The sequence below is a fragment of the Hippichthys cyanospilos genome, chromosome 9 (assembly GCF_059441005.1).
Source record: "Hippichthys cyanospilos isolate Australia breed blue-spotted pipefish chromosome 9, RoL_Hcya_1.0, whole genome shotgun sequence".
Lineage (NCBI taxonomy): Eukaryota > Metazoa > Chordata > Actinopteri > Syngnathiformes > Syngnathidae > Hippichthys > Hippichthys cyanospilos.
In genome coordinates, this window is record NC_142377.1 from 3,832,421 (window position 1) to 3,849,059 (window position 16,639).

General features: G+C 38.5%; 3 protein-coding genes across 5 annotated transcripts in view; 1 reads left to right on the plus strand and 2 right to left on the minus strand.

Moving 5' to 3' along the window:
• eya2 (EYA transcriptional coactivator and phosphatase 2) overlaps window positions 1-2,044 on the plus strand; it is a 56,747-nt gene extending 54,703 nt beyond the window's left edge. The window contains exons 13-15 of the mRNA XM_088424493.1: window positions 418-539; window positions 617-717; window positions 1,322-2,044. Coding sequence (XP_088280619.1) covers window positions 418-539; window positions 617-717; window positions 1,322-1,402 — 304 coding nt within the window. The 3' untranslated portion in view covers window positions 1,403-2,044. The remainder of the gene's footprint in view (window positions 1-417; window positions 540-616; window positions 718-1,321) is intronic.
• An 801-nt stretch (window positions 2,045-2,845) lies between these two features.
• Window positions 2,846-14,552, minus strand: tgm5l (transglutaminase 5, like). 3 transcript variants are annotated; one of them, XM_088422361.1, is made up of 14 exons: window positions 14,423-14,552; window positions 11,642-11,824; window positions 10,172-10,405; window positions 9,699-9,817; window positions 9,490-9,618; window positions 8,045-8,222; window positions 7,810-7,945; window positions 6,971-7,074; window positions 6,641-6,880; window positions 6,169-6,237; window positions 5,885-6,085; window positions 4,794-4,951; window positions 3,572-3,708; window positions 2,846-3,479 (listed from the first exon to the last, which is right to left on the minus strand). In XM_088422361.1, exons 2-14 carry the CDS (start codon window positions 11,814-11,816, stop codon window positions 3,329-3,331), a joined length of 2,031 nt encoding a protein of 676 aa, XP_088278487.1. In that variant the 5' UTR covers window positions 11,817-11,824; window positions 14,423-14,552; the 3' UTR covers window positions 2,846-3,328. The 3 variants fall into 3 exon arrangements, with proteins under 3 accessions (XP_088278487.1, XP_088278488.1, XP_088278489.1); XM_088422362.1 differs by lacking the exon at window positions 14,423-14,552 and adding an exon at window positions 11,907-11,923; XM_088422363.1 differs by lacking the exon at window positions 14,423-14,552 and adding an exon at window positions 11,907-11,923 and having other exon boundaries at window positions 11,642-11,827.
• Window positions 13,076-16,595, minus strand: pxmp4 (peroxisomal membrane protein 4). Its single transcript, XM_088422366.1, has 4 exons — window positions 15,882-16,595; window positions 15,700-15,762; window positions 14,423-14,621; window positions 13,076-13,485 (listed from the first exon to the last, which is right to left on the minus strand). The coding sequence occupies exons 1-4, from the start codon at window positions 16,025-16,027 to the stop codon at window positions 13,216-13,218; spliced, it is 678 nt and encodes a 225-aa protein (XP_088278492.1). The 5' UTR covers window positions 16,028-16,595; the 3' UTR covers window positions 13,076-13,215.
• Between the last annotated feature and the right edge of the window lie 44 nt (window positions 16,596-16,639).

Consider the following 16,639-nt stretch of genomic DNA (forward strand, 5'->3'; position numbering starts at 1 on the left):
GTGCACCGGTTGACTTAAAAAGGCCTCGATGACAATGGTAATCAGGTGTGCGACCGGTGATTCTGCCCCCTTGTGACGGCAGCAGAACTCTACCTAAAAACACAGGCATAATCAACTGAGAACATGACAACAGATACTGACTGCTGTCAACTGAAGCCGCACCGCCCTTCCTCACTACAAAATGTAATATCAACAGCGGCCAGAAGCGGCGCTAAAAATCAAAAATCAACCAAAACAAAGCACTAATCAATGAACTGTTAGAGGATAAGCCAAATCAATTACACGGGTGCGACCAGTTGATCCAGAGACAAGTATCGGGCCACGGACTGGCTGTTGTGGACCCTAAAGAGTAAATGATGAATGTTGAGTGCTTGATATCTGACTGCAATAAAATGAGCACAGTATCTGTGGTCTCAGGCCCAACTGCGTGAACGTGCTAGTGACCACCACCCAGCTGGTCCCGGCTCTCTCCAAAATACTACTGTATGGTCTGGGAGCCGCCTTTCCTATAGAGAACATCTACAGCGCCACCAAGATCGGTGAGTCGGGGAAAAATGACAACAGAGATCCTCAATGTTTTCTTCAAATGACAACGTGTGAACCATGCCTGTGGCAGGCAAGGAGAGCTGCTTCGATCGCATCTCTCAGAGGTTTGGCAGGAGAGCCGTCTACGTGGTGATAGGAGATGGAACCGAAGAGGAGACAGTGGCCAAGAAGGTGAGGCACACATTCAAATTTGATTGGTATTTTATTGCATTATTATGTTGTATATTAAAAATACAACTCACACACTCATACACTCACTACACTGTATGTAGTTTGCTTGTATGGGATTGTTGTAGCTAATGCTAAAAAAATAGAGGTAACATTTTTTCTGGGTTGGCTTTTCGAGTCACTTTTTATGCAAATTTACAATATTTCACATGTTAATTTTTTGTAATCCAAGTTTTTAATGTTGAACCATAAATATAAATAAATAAAAGTTCTTGACTTTAAATGTTACCCAAATATACATACTGCAATAATGTTAATTATATGAATTCTAAATCAAATTCATCTAAATTGAATAAAGAAATTCCTATACTTTTCTTCATTTTGACACTACATGGAAATTCATATGATTTGTTTCTGGGATTTGTTTTTCCCTAATGTTAGAATGTACTTAATGGAGTTTTTGGTAGGTTTTCCTCATAATCTGCTGTTGATAGTGGTTTTGGCATTTGTGTGTCATGACAATGATTTTTTTTAACGATAACTGCGCTATGAAATTTTTTTTTGTACGTACCGGATACCGAAAATGTTTTCCTTTTTGCATCCTCAGAAGAACATGCCGTTCTGGCGGGTGTCGTGTCGGGCTGACCTGGAGGCTCTGAGCCATGCACTTGAGCTGGACTACCTGTAGAGGGCGCCAACAATCTCACATACATAACCGCCCCCATCATCACCTGAAACGCTTGAACTCTTCAATGAAATAAGAGTTTCAGACTCAATTTGGCGGGAATTTTGACGGTTGAAAATGACCATAAGCGGCTAGAGGACCAAAGCTTCAGCGCTAACCGGAGGGAACTTCTCAAAATGTCTTTTATTTTCTTTCGCATCTTTTTTAATTCACATGATATCAGTTTAAAGAATGGCATCTCTTGATTTGAACCTTTATTTGAAGTCCTCAAATAATGATATATATTTGTTAGAAGGGAAAAAAAAATAGCATCATAGAAAGAGGCAATGAAAATTATTACCGGTTTAAATGTGAGCTATTTATTGTCAGTCATGAAATTGCCTGCTAAAAAAAAAACAATAACAAAAAATGGAAGATGTGAGAAGTTTCTTTTGCTTCAGCTTCCTCATTTCAGGATGTAAATGTTTGTGCTTTTTAACCCTCCTTTCCTCTACTTAATCAACCCTTTTGTAAATTAGACTGACTGTTAAAGTCACGCATGTGCCTGTCAGCTTAGCTACCATGATGTGTATATAATGCTTTGTGCTCAATTTGTTTCGACACATGGTTCAAATAGACAAATAAAATAAAAATAAGTTAATTGCATCGATAGAGGACAACATTTCTTCGCCATACTTTTGCTTAATACACAAAGTCACCTTACTACCACATTTATTGCTTTGGGTAATAAGTATTAAAGTAATCACTAACTTTTGTACTTAATTCATTATTTACTTTCGCCGTTCTAAATAACCAGTCATTTTTAGAACCTCCTTTAGCCAAACACTTACACAATTGAGTCATTAAATTAATTACCTCTACTTACCAATTTCTGTTATGAGAAATTCAGCTTACGAAACACCTTGGCAGAAAAAAATTGTCTCGAACAAACAGGAGAAAATTCAAGATATGAAAGGCGCTATGGTTGGCAAATGAGACATGAGACACCAGCGCTTGCGCCAACATGACTGATGTAATACATGTTTGTCATGCATTTTTATCATTTATTAATATGCCGGCTTGCCAACAAACAAAACAATATATATATATATATATATATATATATATATATATATATATATATATATATATATATATATATATATATATGTAATTGTAATTGAATTAATTACTGAAATATTAACTAAAATATGCATTTATGTATTAATCAAACACATTTACCATACTCATAATTGTTTGAATGCTCATTTGCAGTTATCAGTAAATTATTTATCGTGCGACATTTTGAAAATTAAGATAAAAAGATGTTCATTACTTTTTTCTTTTATACAAACATTTAATGACAAAAATATATAAAATGTTCATGGCTGTAAATATGAATGACTATAGTATTAAGATATATACATTTTATTAAATTTATTAAATAATCATGAAATAAATCACAACTTAAAAATACATTTTTATTTCTGCTGTATATACGTTATGAATTATTAAATAAATAAGTATTTTTTAAAAGATGACAGAAAAATATATACAATGAAATTTACATTATTTTGCCCACATATAAATTAAATAGAAACAAAAATATTGATTTAAATACTATTTCATTAATTAGCTTTCCTTTCAAAGTTCAAATAATGTGACAAAAAGTACTACAATTAAAAAACATACAAAACAAATACAATACATTTGAATGACAAATTAATCATTTTAAGGTCAATAACGGTTCAAGATTAAAAGAAGTGTTTAGTTTGTCTTTTCCATCACGAATAGTTGGGAGTTGAAGTAGTGTATATACAGTTTAGTAAATAATTGAACATAAATGAAAATTACTTCATCACAGGTTGGCAATAATAATTCTTAAAAAAAAAAATCTCAAGTGTACAGGGATTACATTCACATTTGACGGTAAGTCCAAAACATTTTGATCTATTGTCTGCGAATGGAGACCATTTTGAATCCTCTGACCGTGGACTTGTTTGAGAGGGTCAGAGAGGCCTGAAGCATCTTAGTTCCCGTCATGCTCGGGACGAAGACGATGCGTTGCTCTCCACTTCCTCCTGGACGCAGTGGCAACATCCTGAGAAAAACAGGGAAAAAAATCTCCTTAAATCCACGTCCTGGTGGTTATTGTATTAAATGAATTTAAAGGAGGAGAAAATGGCAATTTACCTGAAGTTGGCGTGGCCTTGGAGGAGGCCGGCGCCGGACACGCTCAGAACGCCGCTTACGGGATGCGAGAACGGGTTGGTGAAGGTCACGCTGGCACTCTGCTCCCGATTCAGCACTAGGTTGTCCTCGTGTTCAATCTGAAGAAAGCCAATTCATTCATCAAAAAATCATAATATGATGGTCACCCCGTGTGTTTTTTTTTAATGCTCTGCGTCATAAAAAACTAAGATAATGCCGAAGATAAAGCAATGGTTTGCTCAGCTTTGTAAACGGCATGACCAAACTATTACCAGCCATAATAATAAGCATCAGGAAACAATACTCTCTGAAAACTGTTGGTTCAAAAATAACCAATGTAATATTTTTGTCAACTGAAGCCAATTTTATGGGCTGTTTATATAAAATAACCCAAATTTTGAAGTTGTCCTGCACAAAATGAGCCAATATTTTGGTTGTTTTCGCAAAACAACTCAAAAAGTGTAATACCTGAAAAAGGGCCTTTATTTGTGGTGTTCTTAAAGCGGTGCTTCAGAACTATTGTTTTTTGGCAAAGCAAAACATTTTACCTCCCATCACTCGCTCTGGTGACTATAAATGAGAACATTATCTATGAAATTGAATAAGTATACATAAAAATGTATCCTTTTTAAAATTAACCAAATAAAAATGCGATTTAAAACAACTTTCACCAAATTTTAACTTGACTTTTTACAGGGTTAATACAGGTTATAGCTTATGTGAGGTTAAAGCAGTGCTTCTCAATTAAATTTTGCAGACCCCCCCACACCCCCGGAAAGAAAAAGCATTTCGCGCCCCCCACTTGCCACACTGACCATAAAAAAGATTATCTATAAAAATTGCATCAGTATACAAAAAAACGGTATCCTTTTTAACATTGACAAAAAAAAAAGCATTACAAACCAACTTCCAACAACTGTTACCTATTTTTACAGCATTTATACAGGTTACAGTTTGGTCTAAAATTGAAAAAAATAACTAAGGGCATCAAAGTGCCTGGAAAAAAAAAAAGATGCCAATCCTTATCTTAATCACAATTACCCTTCACATGGCAAAAACAAATCTTTTTCCATAGGGTCATCCCCCCGAGGGGGCCTCGCCCTACTATTTGAGAAACACTGGGTGAGGCTAAGATTAAGGTTAAAGTTAGGAAGCGAGGAAATACATGATGTCGATAGGATGAAAAAACTGCATGTGTGTGTACCTGAATGATGAGCTCTGGAGTGGCCACGTTAAACTCCTGGAAGGCAAGCACGCGCTCATGTGTGGCCATATCATCCAGCACTGCCGCCAGGTTGACCAGGTCGTCCCCCACCACATCCTCGTACTGGTCCGGAAGGATCTGCTGTTTAAGTATCTTCTCTGCACACGCACAAACACAGACGCAAGGACATTCTCGTATGTTGAAAAGATCTGTTCATTATGATTATTATTGTATTGGCTCCCCTGAGATCTTTGCAACAAGAAGCAGATCGTAAAGATGATTGCAACCATTCTCATTCAAAGTATGCTAAAAAAATAATAATAATCTTACACAATGTCCCTTATATGTATTTAAAAAAAACAAATGTAACACATTTTAAATTTTTAAAAAAGTGTTTTGCGTATACAATTGCTTGCTAACGAGGCGATGTAACCAGCAAAGCTAAGGCGGCATTTTATTTTATAAAGCTGTTTGACTAAATAACTGGCAGCAAACTTTTTGGGGCAAATTCACCCGCTTTGTAATAAGGAGGTGTGCAATTTGCAATTTTTATTTTCTGAACTTCAGTATAGCTGAAAGTTAACAAATATACTTGTTGTCAAATTGAATATGTTGCAGAACAAAAAGGGTACTTATGTCTGCCTTCAATGATTTTTTTGTTTTGTTTTGTTTCCGCAGACATTTGCAATGGAGGGTCCTTGGAAAATTTGCTTCCTAAAAGGGGTCCCAGACCCCCCACTTTAAAACAACTCTGTAATAAACAATGGATTACGTTTGTTATTCAGTCAGGATTATATCATTTATCTTCTTTATAAAAACAACTAACATTAACGCATGGTAATTATGACGATCTTCTTCCTATTAGCATCAGATACCTATTACACTCTGTTGGCCAAGATGAACACAAACCAAAAGGAGCAGCACAATGTCCATTTAATTGAAGCATTAATTCAAGATACATGATACATCCTTTTAAATCGTGCTGTCAGTAAGTGTTTTGAGTGTCATTATATCAATTAAACTTAAAAGTCAAAGTACAATTGTAAACACCAATCAATTAATCAATGACTACCATACAAGGAGTGTCCTACCTTCCAAGGGGCCGAGTTGTACGACGCCATGGTTTTCCCAGAAAGTTTCTGCATTGCTGTTGTTGTACTCTTTGATCTGCGCGTTCATGTGGACCTTCATCATCTTGGTCACGCGCTGTCTGTTGATGACCTTCAAGGTGAAGTAGATGACAGCGCCGGCCACAGGTGTTTTATCCAGTGTCAGAGTGGCAGCCAACTTGCCTGTTAGAATATCAAGCAGTGAACTAAGAGGTTGGCGTTTTGAACGTCACAGTCACAGACCTATTTTGGACGGCAGTTCTTACTTGTGCCTCGCCTTAGGGTGGAGCTCTCTGAGCGGAAGGAACTGTTGGATGAGAGTGTTGAAAAGGGGCCTGTTTTGGGAGGAGAACAACTGTTAATAATCCAAAAAACAAATCTTAAAACACGCAAAATGCAATAACATTAGAAATCTCTTACTTAATTTCGGATGAATGACCCACCCGAAAATAAGATGTGACTTGGCTTTTTTTTCCCTACAAGTAAATGGCTAACCTGAAAAAACCCCACAATGTCCAAAAACTCGTGTAAACTGAACCCCCCCACCCCACCACCACCACCATGTTGTGTTGCACAGATTCCTTTAAAAAAAAACAATCTAACTATCTCGCATCAAAAACCAGCAATGATGTCTAAACACGTAATTAAAGTATATACTGTATACTAGATCAGAGGTGTCAATCTCATTTTAGCAACAGAAAGAGGAAAAACAACCATGGTCGCCTTTTGAGATCTTACTTTTGATGTTTTTATAGTCCCCGGTGATGTTGTGCAGCCTGGGGCAACCCACAGCCTTGGTACAGATAAGAGGTCCCACTCTCTCCGTGTCCACGCTGCGGCTCACCACGCGACCCTGGCTCACCACGCACGTGTGGACATCAGCGTTCACCGCTGCGTATACGAAGGGGATGTCATAGATGAGGTCGACCCGCCGCTCCCTGATGGCCTTGACGGGAGCCGGGCCGCAGCAGAACACGCCTGGTGAAGTTAAAAAAACAGTTTGGATTTAAAGAAGAAATATTGCGAAATGGGGAGGTTATGGGCGAGATTTTGGATTAGTTTGCCAACCTCTGCTCCTCTCCTGCGGGGTGGGGTCCAGAACCTGCCAGCCGTTCATTTCGCCGCCCGAATCCCGCCGAGTCATCCAACACTCGACCCATACGTGGAAGTTCCTGTTTGGGATTGGTCAATGCAGTATATCGATAAGGTTAGCCTTTCCTCTTTGGGGGAGGAGGAGAAAAGGGTTTTCTATGTCCATGATTAACGCCAGCAAAATGTCGACTTGCTAAATTGTAGATTCTAATTGGATGCGGTGGATATTTTTGTTGTATTCTTAGAACGATGAAACAATTTCACTAATACGAACGTGATGTGGTGCTCCATCGAGTGTGCACACACGCTGTTCACTAGAGCAGTGGGGTCTAAATATAATTATGATTTTTTTGTTTGTTTGTTTGTTTCCACAAACATTTGCAATGAGGGTCCTTGGGAAATTTTGCTTTCCAAAAGGGGTGCCTGACTGAAAAAAAGTTTGAGAACCCTTGCACTAGAGGGCAGTAAAATAACTTGTATAAATACACAAAGAAGATGGCCTCATCTAAGGTTAATATTTGTCATTTTTAGCAGCAGTTAAGAAAGAAATCCATGCCTGTGGGTATTCTTATTATTTTGTTTCCATGTGCTGCCATACCGTTTACGTTCAAACTACTGCAAAGGTGATGAAATTGTTTAAAGCCCATTAATGATGTTTTGCATTGAGCGTGAGCATTATGCCCTCAACTTCAGGTATGTGTTGTGTTCTAGCAAATGGCAAAGGAAAAAGGAAAAAGCTAATGGATGGGGCGGCTTGTGTTAGTCTACATTTTGCCAGTTCCGATTATGAAAAACGCTTTTGGTTCTCCACTGACCATATGGAGTCTTTGGTGCTTTTTAGCTTCTTTCCTGTCTCGCTGTAGAATTCTTCAATGACCAAGTTGCCGTTGGTGTCATGAGCAGAATTGAAGTTGGTGACAACACGGCAAGGAATGCCAAGGACACGCATGACTGAAAAAGAGAATGTTGCAACAGAGAAAAATGAGAATCAGGCTTACCTCAAACGATGACAAAACGCTGCACTTCTTAACGGACGGCGTGAGTAATCACCTGTGCACATGACTGCGGCATACACCCAGCACTGGCCGTATTTGACCGGCTGATAACCGGATTGAGCCCAGCTCCTCAGGATGTCTCCGCTGCCGGTCCACATGGACGGGTGGACCCCGCTGCTATAGTCACCAGACCAGTTGCCTTTCAGCACGCCGCGGTCATCCTCGCAGTTGATCTGTGTTAAGCACAAGTAAAATTAGATGAAACCTTCGACTCCTTCACACTGTCAGGGAGAAGTGGCAAGGAAAGGACTCTAAAAGTAGTCCTTTTTTTATAGAGAGTGTTTTCAAAAGGCAGTTGGGTTGCCTTAGCATGTTTCATTTGCTTTTAATTGTTTTTTCCAGGAGTTGGGTCTAGCCAAACATTCTTTGTCATTTATTTTTCTTTAGCCACTGCATTTTCATGAATTTTCAGCAATCAATCAATCTTGCTTTTAATGTCACTGAAGTGAGCTGACCAGGTTTGAATAAATTTGTTTTTGGATGGGTTTTTTTTTTTTTTTTTTTGGCTGCTGTCTCCCTTATTGAAGAAGGATTTGCTAAATTCTGGATGTCATTTATCCGGGTTTTGTTTTGTTGCTCTGAAATCTATTTGTTGTTTTTTTGCACACTCTAAAAATGTATTTATTTAGGTTTCTTTTTTTCAACATCACACATTTAACCTCCTGGGAAGATTTTTGACCCGAATCTGGCTTTTTGATGTTTTTGATGTGTGATACCAAAGAAAAAAAAATATAAAAAACACTAGGAGGGTAAAATATTAAATAGATTATCAAAACATGATGACTTTCAATATGCAACACTGCTGTTTGTCCCTTTGTAAATGCTACCAAACTGGAGGTTGAGAAGTGCACTCTATAGGTGTCAAATTTAGCCCAAGTCAGGCTCAATTACTGCCATTCAGCTGGAAATATTGTTGAAAAATGGTTTAAAGAGGTCATCATAACGTGAAAAAAAACGCAAGGCTGGGACGTCGGAAACCGGGGGTACACTGTGTGTGTGTGTGTGTGTGTGTGTGTGTGTGTGTGTGTGTATATATATATATATATATATATATATATATATATATATATATATATATATATATATATATATATATATATATGTTTAGAAATTAATTAATAAATTATAAATGTTTATTCTTTATGAACACTTTATCTTACTGTCTCCTCACCGAAGTCAGTATAAAAAGATTTTTTTTTTCTCATGCTGCATGAAAATCTGATTTTGTTTGTTTGTTCTTGTTGTTATGTTCCCCTCCCTCGTCTACATTTAAATTCGTTGAGAATGTTTTGCCTGGCAGGTTTCTCCTGCACACATTGTTCGACTCCAGCAGACAGCGTTCCAGCTTTATGGGCTGCAGTCACGTCCGTGTCGTCACTTGCGAGTCATGAGTCATAGGCTATACCCGTCGATGCTGGGTGAGTATAATTGTGTTCTCACCATGGCTGAAACAACCCGGCTGATGTAGACTGGGTTGTTACGGTACAGATAGTCCATCCTCTTATTGTGTTGGTGCTGAGGGCTGACACTTAGCAGGTTGAGACACGCTTCCAGGACGTCTGGCTCATACTTTGCAGGCACAAACATCAAGATTGAAGAATGACTCTAAACACCCAAGATATACTAAGTGCACTTTTGTACTTTCATACCTGGTCCATGGACCACGGTCTGGAGACTATATTGTTAGCCGTCCCCATGAAGAGCAAACTTGAGTCATTCTGGATATATTCTTCTCTCTGGTCCTCAAAGGGAATGTAGACGCTGTCAGCTGAGAATACGTACAACATTTGTTTAGGCAGTTTACTTATTTCACATTTGTTGTACTGCACTGATATTTTATAACTAAGGTACTATATAATGGTATTTGTGTATCTTCTGGTATGGCATTATTCATGTGCCCTTAAATTTTAGGCCTTTGCTTTTCTGAAGCACTTTGAGTTGTCTGAAATGTGCTAAAGCTGCCTTCTGTAAGACTTTACTTGTTCATGTACATTAATAGGTGATCAAAATATTATTTCAAGCAAAGGATGCCAATATGAGACTGTGCCATTTGCATGTCCCATATTAGTTTATTAAAAATCATACAATATAGAGAATTAAAAAATAAAAATGTGTGACTTACCACGACACCAGGGGTTGCAGAGCAGAATAAATTTGCCTAAAGCGCGAAACTTCAGCTTGTCTTGAGTGAATGCCAACAGCTTGAAACGGTAGCAGCCCACCGAGGCCGAGGCAGGGGCACAGATGAATACTGATGGGTTGGTCACGTCCAGGCCCTTGGGGTCAATAAAGGCCATCCAACGTGATGAAGGGGAGTTTTCGGTAACAGAGACGGGCATGGTCACATAAAGGTGGCCTGATAGGAGAGAGAATTAGAGTATAAATTGTGTGTGTGTGTGTGTGTGCATGTATATATATCCACAGTTTTGGGAGTAATGCGTTACAAAAGTAATGTAATTTACAAATGAGAATAACGTAATGCATTACAATGCATTTTTAGCCTGAAAGTGGTGTAAAATGTTTCATTTTTGCACTCTCTTGCGGAGGGATGACACTTCGACATCAAGAGGTTAGAAGATTCCTTGGGAGATATGCTGCCGCTTTCCGCAATGGATTCGCCAGCATTAGGAAACCTTGTTAGCAAGAGCCCTGTCGCAACTATCAATAATGACAAGGTAAGCTAAAACTCATTTTCACTGTACAGTCCCTATTAATAATAGTCTATAAATAGTTCTTGTCAATGTGTATCAAGTTGAAGCGTACAAAACTCATGTTAGCCAATACGTTAAACACCTTAACTATGATGTAGGCTAGCTGCTAATGTTGCCCCACTGAAACTATCTATTTTTGAAAAATATGTCTCTAACCTAGCCAACTGATCTTGAATTAGATTATTAACATTGACATTGAGAATTACACTAAATGTTTTTGCCTACAGCATTAACAATGCTGTGTGGCTAAGATTAAAATACAAAATAACGGTATTGTATCTTGTCATTAAAGGTTTACAATACAATACAGATTAATTGATTTGTAATGATTTTAGGCTTAAGCCAACCTTTCACTTGATGTGTAATGAGTGTAATGAGCTACAGTTAGAATGCTAAATCCATATTTCCAGTTAGAATGGTGAGAGTAATATAAAGGTAATGCAATAGTAGTGTAAAGCATTACATTTCAAATACAGCAATATTGTAATGTAACTAATTACTCTAAAATAACAGTAATAAGTAATTATACTGCATTACAGGTTTGAAATAACGTGCACATATGCCCTGTGTGTGTGTGAGTGTATGTAAACATAACTTAAAAACTGCATTTTAAAATCACTGAGTTGTGTCAATTGGTTAATGACATTGGTTTAATAAGGAGAAACCTATGTGAGAGATAAATATGCAAAAAAGAAATCATAAATCTGGGAAATACTATTTCACAGCAATGCATTCTAAATTAGACTCCCTTCACAGGGCAATAAACTGTATTTTATAACTTGAGTCAAAACACACGGAACGTGATGCCCTAAGACTGTTAGCCTTAACCCCCATCTTAAAAGTCCATAGTGCTGTAGATGACAAGAGGGAAAATGTCTTACCAAGCATGACTTTGACCCACAGCGTGTCGGTGTGGGCATCATAAGGGCGATCCTTCATGAGCAGGTCGACTTTAAACGGTGCCCCTCTTCGGACCACCAGAGCCTTGGAATGGATGAAACCATCAGTCCGGTGGCGCTCCAGGTTCTCCCCTATTTTCAAGTCAATTTGTTGCATGCTGAAATCTGCTGGTAGACACAGAAAATTAATAGGATTAAACGCGTGTGCATTCGGAGAAGACAAACAGAGAGATGTCCAGTATCTTACCTCAACTTCGTCTAAACAGTAAACACAAAATTTGCGTGAGTTACTCCAGCTATAAATGCTTTGGCCACACCCACCTCCAGCATTCCATTCATAGAAAATTGGAACACATTGTCTTGAATTGTAGTTACCAATGAAAACATACACTGGCGTCACTATGTACACGCCTCTAGATCACGTAGCTGGAGGGCAACATCAACTTGCTGGCATGTGTGAGTAAGCATGATCACCCAACTTTTACGTTTTTTTTTTTTTTTTTTTTTTAACAGCGCATCAATTATGGCACAACAAGATTTTCCAGCATGCTTTCAGGTCACACGCTCTCATTCTCAGGAGTTGCGAGCCATTACCGAAACCAATCTGATTTAATTATATCTTACAACTGTGCAGAGAATCCATTCGACAATTATATTACATTTAATTTACTTTGAACTACCAGATGTATCCACTCACTATAGGCAGTTCTTACTTTCAAATTTATACTTTCACATAATAACGTTAACAAATTTCTTTGTTTTTAGGGAATATGTTACTTGGATATTTATTGGTGCATGCTGTCGATATACGACTGTACGTATACCATTTGGAAGTTGCGTGTTGTGGATGTAGTGCAGATATGTATGCATGTTTTGTTTGCATTTTGAGGTGACTATCTTTTACAAAGTAGCGCGTGATTACTCAACCACCATTTTTGTAAAAGACAAAATCTAATTATGTAATTTTGACTTGTATTTCAATTATGATTCGTTTTGCTATTTATGACAATCTAAATGCTTATACATGGACACTGTGGCTTTTTTTTTTTTTTCCATTTGAGACGCAGAACCCAAAGTATGCGTGAATGATACTGATGCATCTCAGCAAATCAGAGTACAGTCAAGAAGTTACTTTTTCAAAATGGTTAGAATGCCAATGCCAGAAATTCACTATTTATGTAAAAGTCACAATCCTTGAGGTTTCATTCATGCTAAAATTATTAAAATAATAAAAAGAAGTACTGCAGAAATTTTACTGACTGCCTTAAACTACTGAAATGAGTTACATTTCCCACAAAAGAGTTATCAATTGGTCGTTATGGTGATATTAATAGAGGAAACATTTTTGTTTTTAGCGGTACATAGGGAAAAGGTTTAAGAACTGTGGTTTTAGAGGAACCCAATCGGAAAGAAAAGGCCCAGTTCAATAAATCTTTAATTTTGTGGCAAAAGCATTCACATCACATAAATTATATACAGTCCCCTTTAAGCAGAGTCCTTGCGTGGATTATCCCCGTCCACGTATTCAGGTCAAGTGGTCATCACATAAAAAAATTTCAATTGTGAGCAGCAGGCCTGGACTTGTTGTAAAGCAGGAAATCCGAGATGTCGTTCCAAACGTCGCTGTCGTGGTAGAGGTAGTTCATGGATGACTGCAAAGACGGCTGCAGAGAGTGCGGGTGGTACTCGAAGAGCCACAAGACTACCCCCCACACCAGCGTGGCGAACAGCGGGAAGGGGTCCCGTTTAGGCTGCGGGACCACTCTTTTCTCAACGGCCAGCCGCGACAGGGCGAACAGGATCCGGGACAGCAAGTACATATTGATCTGGAACCACGGCAGATCAGTCGAGGTGATGTGATACGCCACCATATCTCCCGAGACATCTGATCGCGGATTAGTTAAATGATTTACACAATTGTCGTCTTCTTTTTTGGTGTTTATGTGACCCCTGTCAGATGGTTTCAAAAGACATAATTTTAGTTCTATTAAAGACTCAAGTATGAGTAGCGGCTCGTTATTTTCGTTGAATTGTAAAGTCTAATGTATGTATGCTACTTTTTGTCTTGTCATGCAGTGGAAAGGTGAGTAGTTCAAGTTTCAGTCAATGTAATTTTACTTCATGTTACTTCGATAATGGGTGGCATGTTGGAAGACTGGTTAGCACATCCGCCTCACAGTTCCGAGATCCCGAGTTCAATCCATCTGGCCTTCCTGTGTGGAGTTTGTATGTTCTCCCCGTGCTGGTTTTCTCCAGCCACTCCGGCTTCCTCCCACATTCCAAAAACATGCTCTGTGTGAATGGCTGTCGTTGTGTGCCCTGCGATTGGCTGGCGGATCGATGGATGGTTCGACTATCGATCTCAAAGCAAGAAGTAGCTTTACTTTATTGCAGTTGAAGTGTGAGTAGTTTAAATTTATTTTACTTGTATTATACAGTCAAGTGTGAACAGTTTTCAGACAAAGAATAAGTACTCTGTTTTGGCATTATTATGGAAGTTGAGAGGTGAGTAATATTTACTTTATTTTGGTAGTGATGTAGCCACAGTTCTCTTAATACTTATATGACTGGAATGTTGGGAGTTATTTAAATCAGCACCTGGACAGGTAATAACACCTTCAGTACAACTCGAACAGATTGATTAATTTTTCATGATCTTCTATGTGGGACAAAAAAACACGCTCTCGTGGAACATATTCTGTCCCAAAAATTCTGTGACATGTTTTTTAAAACAGACAAAGAAGCACAAAGGACATGTCATACCTGACTGTTGATGTTGTTGTTGTCACCAAACACCAACCATCCTCCTACGCAGGCAGCCAGAAAGGAGTGTGACTGCAAACTGTGGCCCTGGAGTTTCTTCTGCAGGGCCAGCAGTCCCTTGTATGTAAACACAAAGCATGCCAGGTTCTGCGAGTGTGTGTAAGTGGCCTTCAAAATGGCTCTGAGTTTGTCTGCCAAACTTTGGGGGAGAAAGCACACAACACACAATCAATCATTGCTTCAAATGCTTTGGAAGTGGGCTCAAAACATGCCTACATGCCCATACTAAAACTATCAGAACACAATATATCCACGAAGCTGTGCATTACATGTTATTCTAATGCTCATTTTCTATCTAAATTAGCGGCAGTGTCTTATCTTTGTGTGCTGAAGCATTTAACAATACACTTTGCTTAACCCCACGTTTCTCTCATGAGGTGTGCTATATTGCGAAATTAGAATTTTTGTCTCTCTTTCTATCTGTCCAGGTACAGTACTTTCCTGACTTATTGAATCAGTTTGTATGGTTAACCCTATTAACCTTTTCTATGCAATCAGTCCACATGACCGACCATGTTTGACAGCCCCACGTGACCAAAGCATGGTTAAAGTGTCCCTGTGCTGCTCATGGTTAATCAAAAACTACATCCAAACATGTTTTTGGTTTCCCTGTTTTTAATACAGTATTCCAAGTGTATAGCAAGTAGGCTATTAGTGCAACCAATTTGTCAAAATGCCATGCGTGCACCCATACTTGCCTGCAGGGGGCGGAGCCGTCATTGCAACAATCTGCCCAATTCAAAGTGAGCCTTTTTTTTTTCTTATCAGATTTGGAAGAATTGAGTCTCGCAATAAACCATATACAGCATGGGTGTCCAAACAGGACAACCAATTAGGCTTCTGCTGAGTTTGCTGATGAGATTATGATTTGAACCAGCTGTGTCAGGGGAAGAAACATGGAACACATGCAGGATACCAGCCCTCGAGGACCGAATTTGGACACTCCTGATATGCCATAGTTTTCCCCCTGTACACTTATGGTGCACTTAAAGCTTTCCCACAGTCTTCTCTGGGATAAAAAAAAAAAAAAATCTCTGAGTGAAGTAAATGAAAGCTCATTGAGATCTTCCATTGTTGTATTTCTTTTGGTGTGAGTAATACAAATTATTTTATCAATGCACCACTTTGAAGCCAAACTAAACCAAACAATAACAGTACAAAACTTTGGAAAAGTAGCATGAGAGAGACAGAGAGAGGGAGAGAGAGAGAGATTTTACCTGCCACTCCGGAATAAAAAAGTCATGACAAATGCATGTGGTGCTCTGATTTTAGCTCCATATCTGGGACACACAATATGGTAGGAATTAAGGTAACGCTATCAAACAAACATCAGAACACAGTCATCTCAGTAACAACTTGTCAGAAAGTATTTCGAGCTACATTGAATAAGCTCACTCACACAGCGCCATTTCGGAAGCCTTTCAATACAGCCAGAGCTGATCTGTATTGTTCTTGTTGTAAAAGGTGATTAACCGTATAAAGTAATGTTTTAAGCATCTCTGACACCGCCATGACTTTGGAATGACAACTCTTGTTGGAGGGCATAAATTCATGTTGCACACGTACGCACAACAGTAAGGGACGAATGTCACTCTGAAACGGTGCCGTGGAGAAACAATAAGCAAGTTGTGTCAAGTTTCAAGCGCTAAGGAAAACAAAACAAAACAAAACAAAACAAAAAAGTCTTAATGTCTAATGTCAGCAAGAGTTCCATTATAATGTGATTAGCGATGTATTTATTGTTTTATTAGTTACATAATTTTTCGAACCCGCGCAAAACATTTGTTAATTCTGCAACGACAATGAACGCCCAACAAATATCTATTTTCTCAATATTTTAGACTACCTAAATGTGTGCGCGTGTGTGTTTTTTACCATCATACAGTACAGCCAAAATACTAATCACAATTTTACAGATTGGATGCTGAAAGGCATTGTCGGAGAGGTAAAACTGTTATAGCCTCGATATTTTACTCAAACTAGTCGTTTACAGACGGCAGCGTCGAGAGATCATCGTGATTATCAAGTGAATTAGATCGCATCATTAAGAGTAGCCCTTTGAGTGACAAAACAATGTTCCCTAATCACAGGTAATAGAACCATTTTAGAGAAGTGTGTGGTGACTTTTATGCAGCACAGGACGAGTCAAAACTCAGC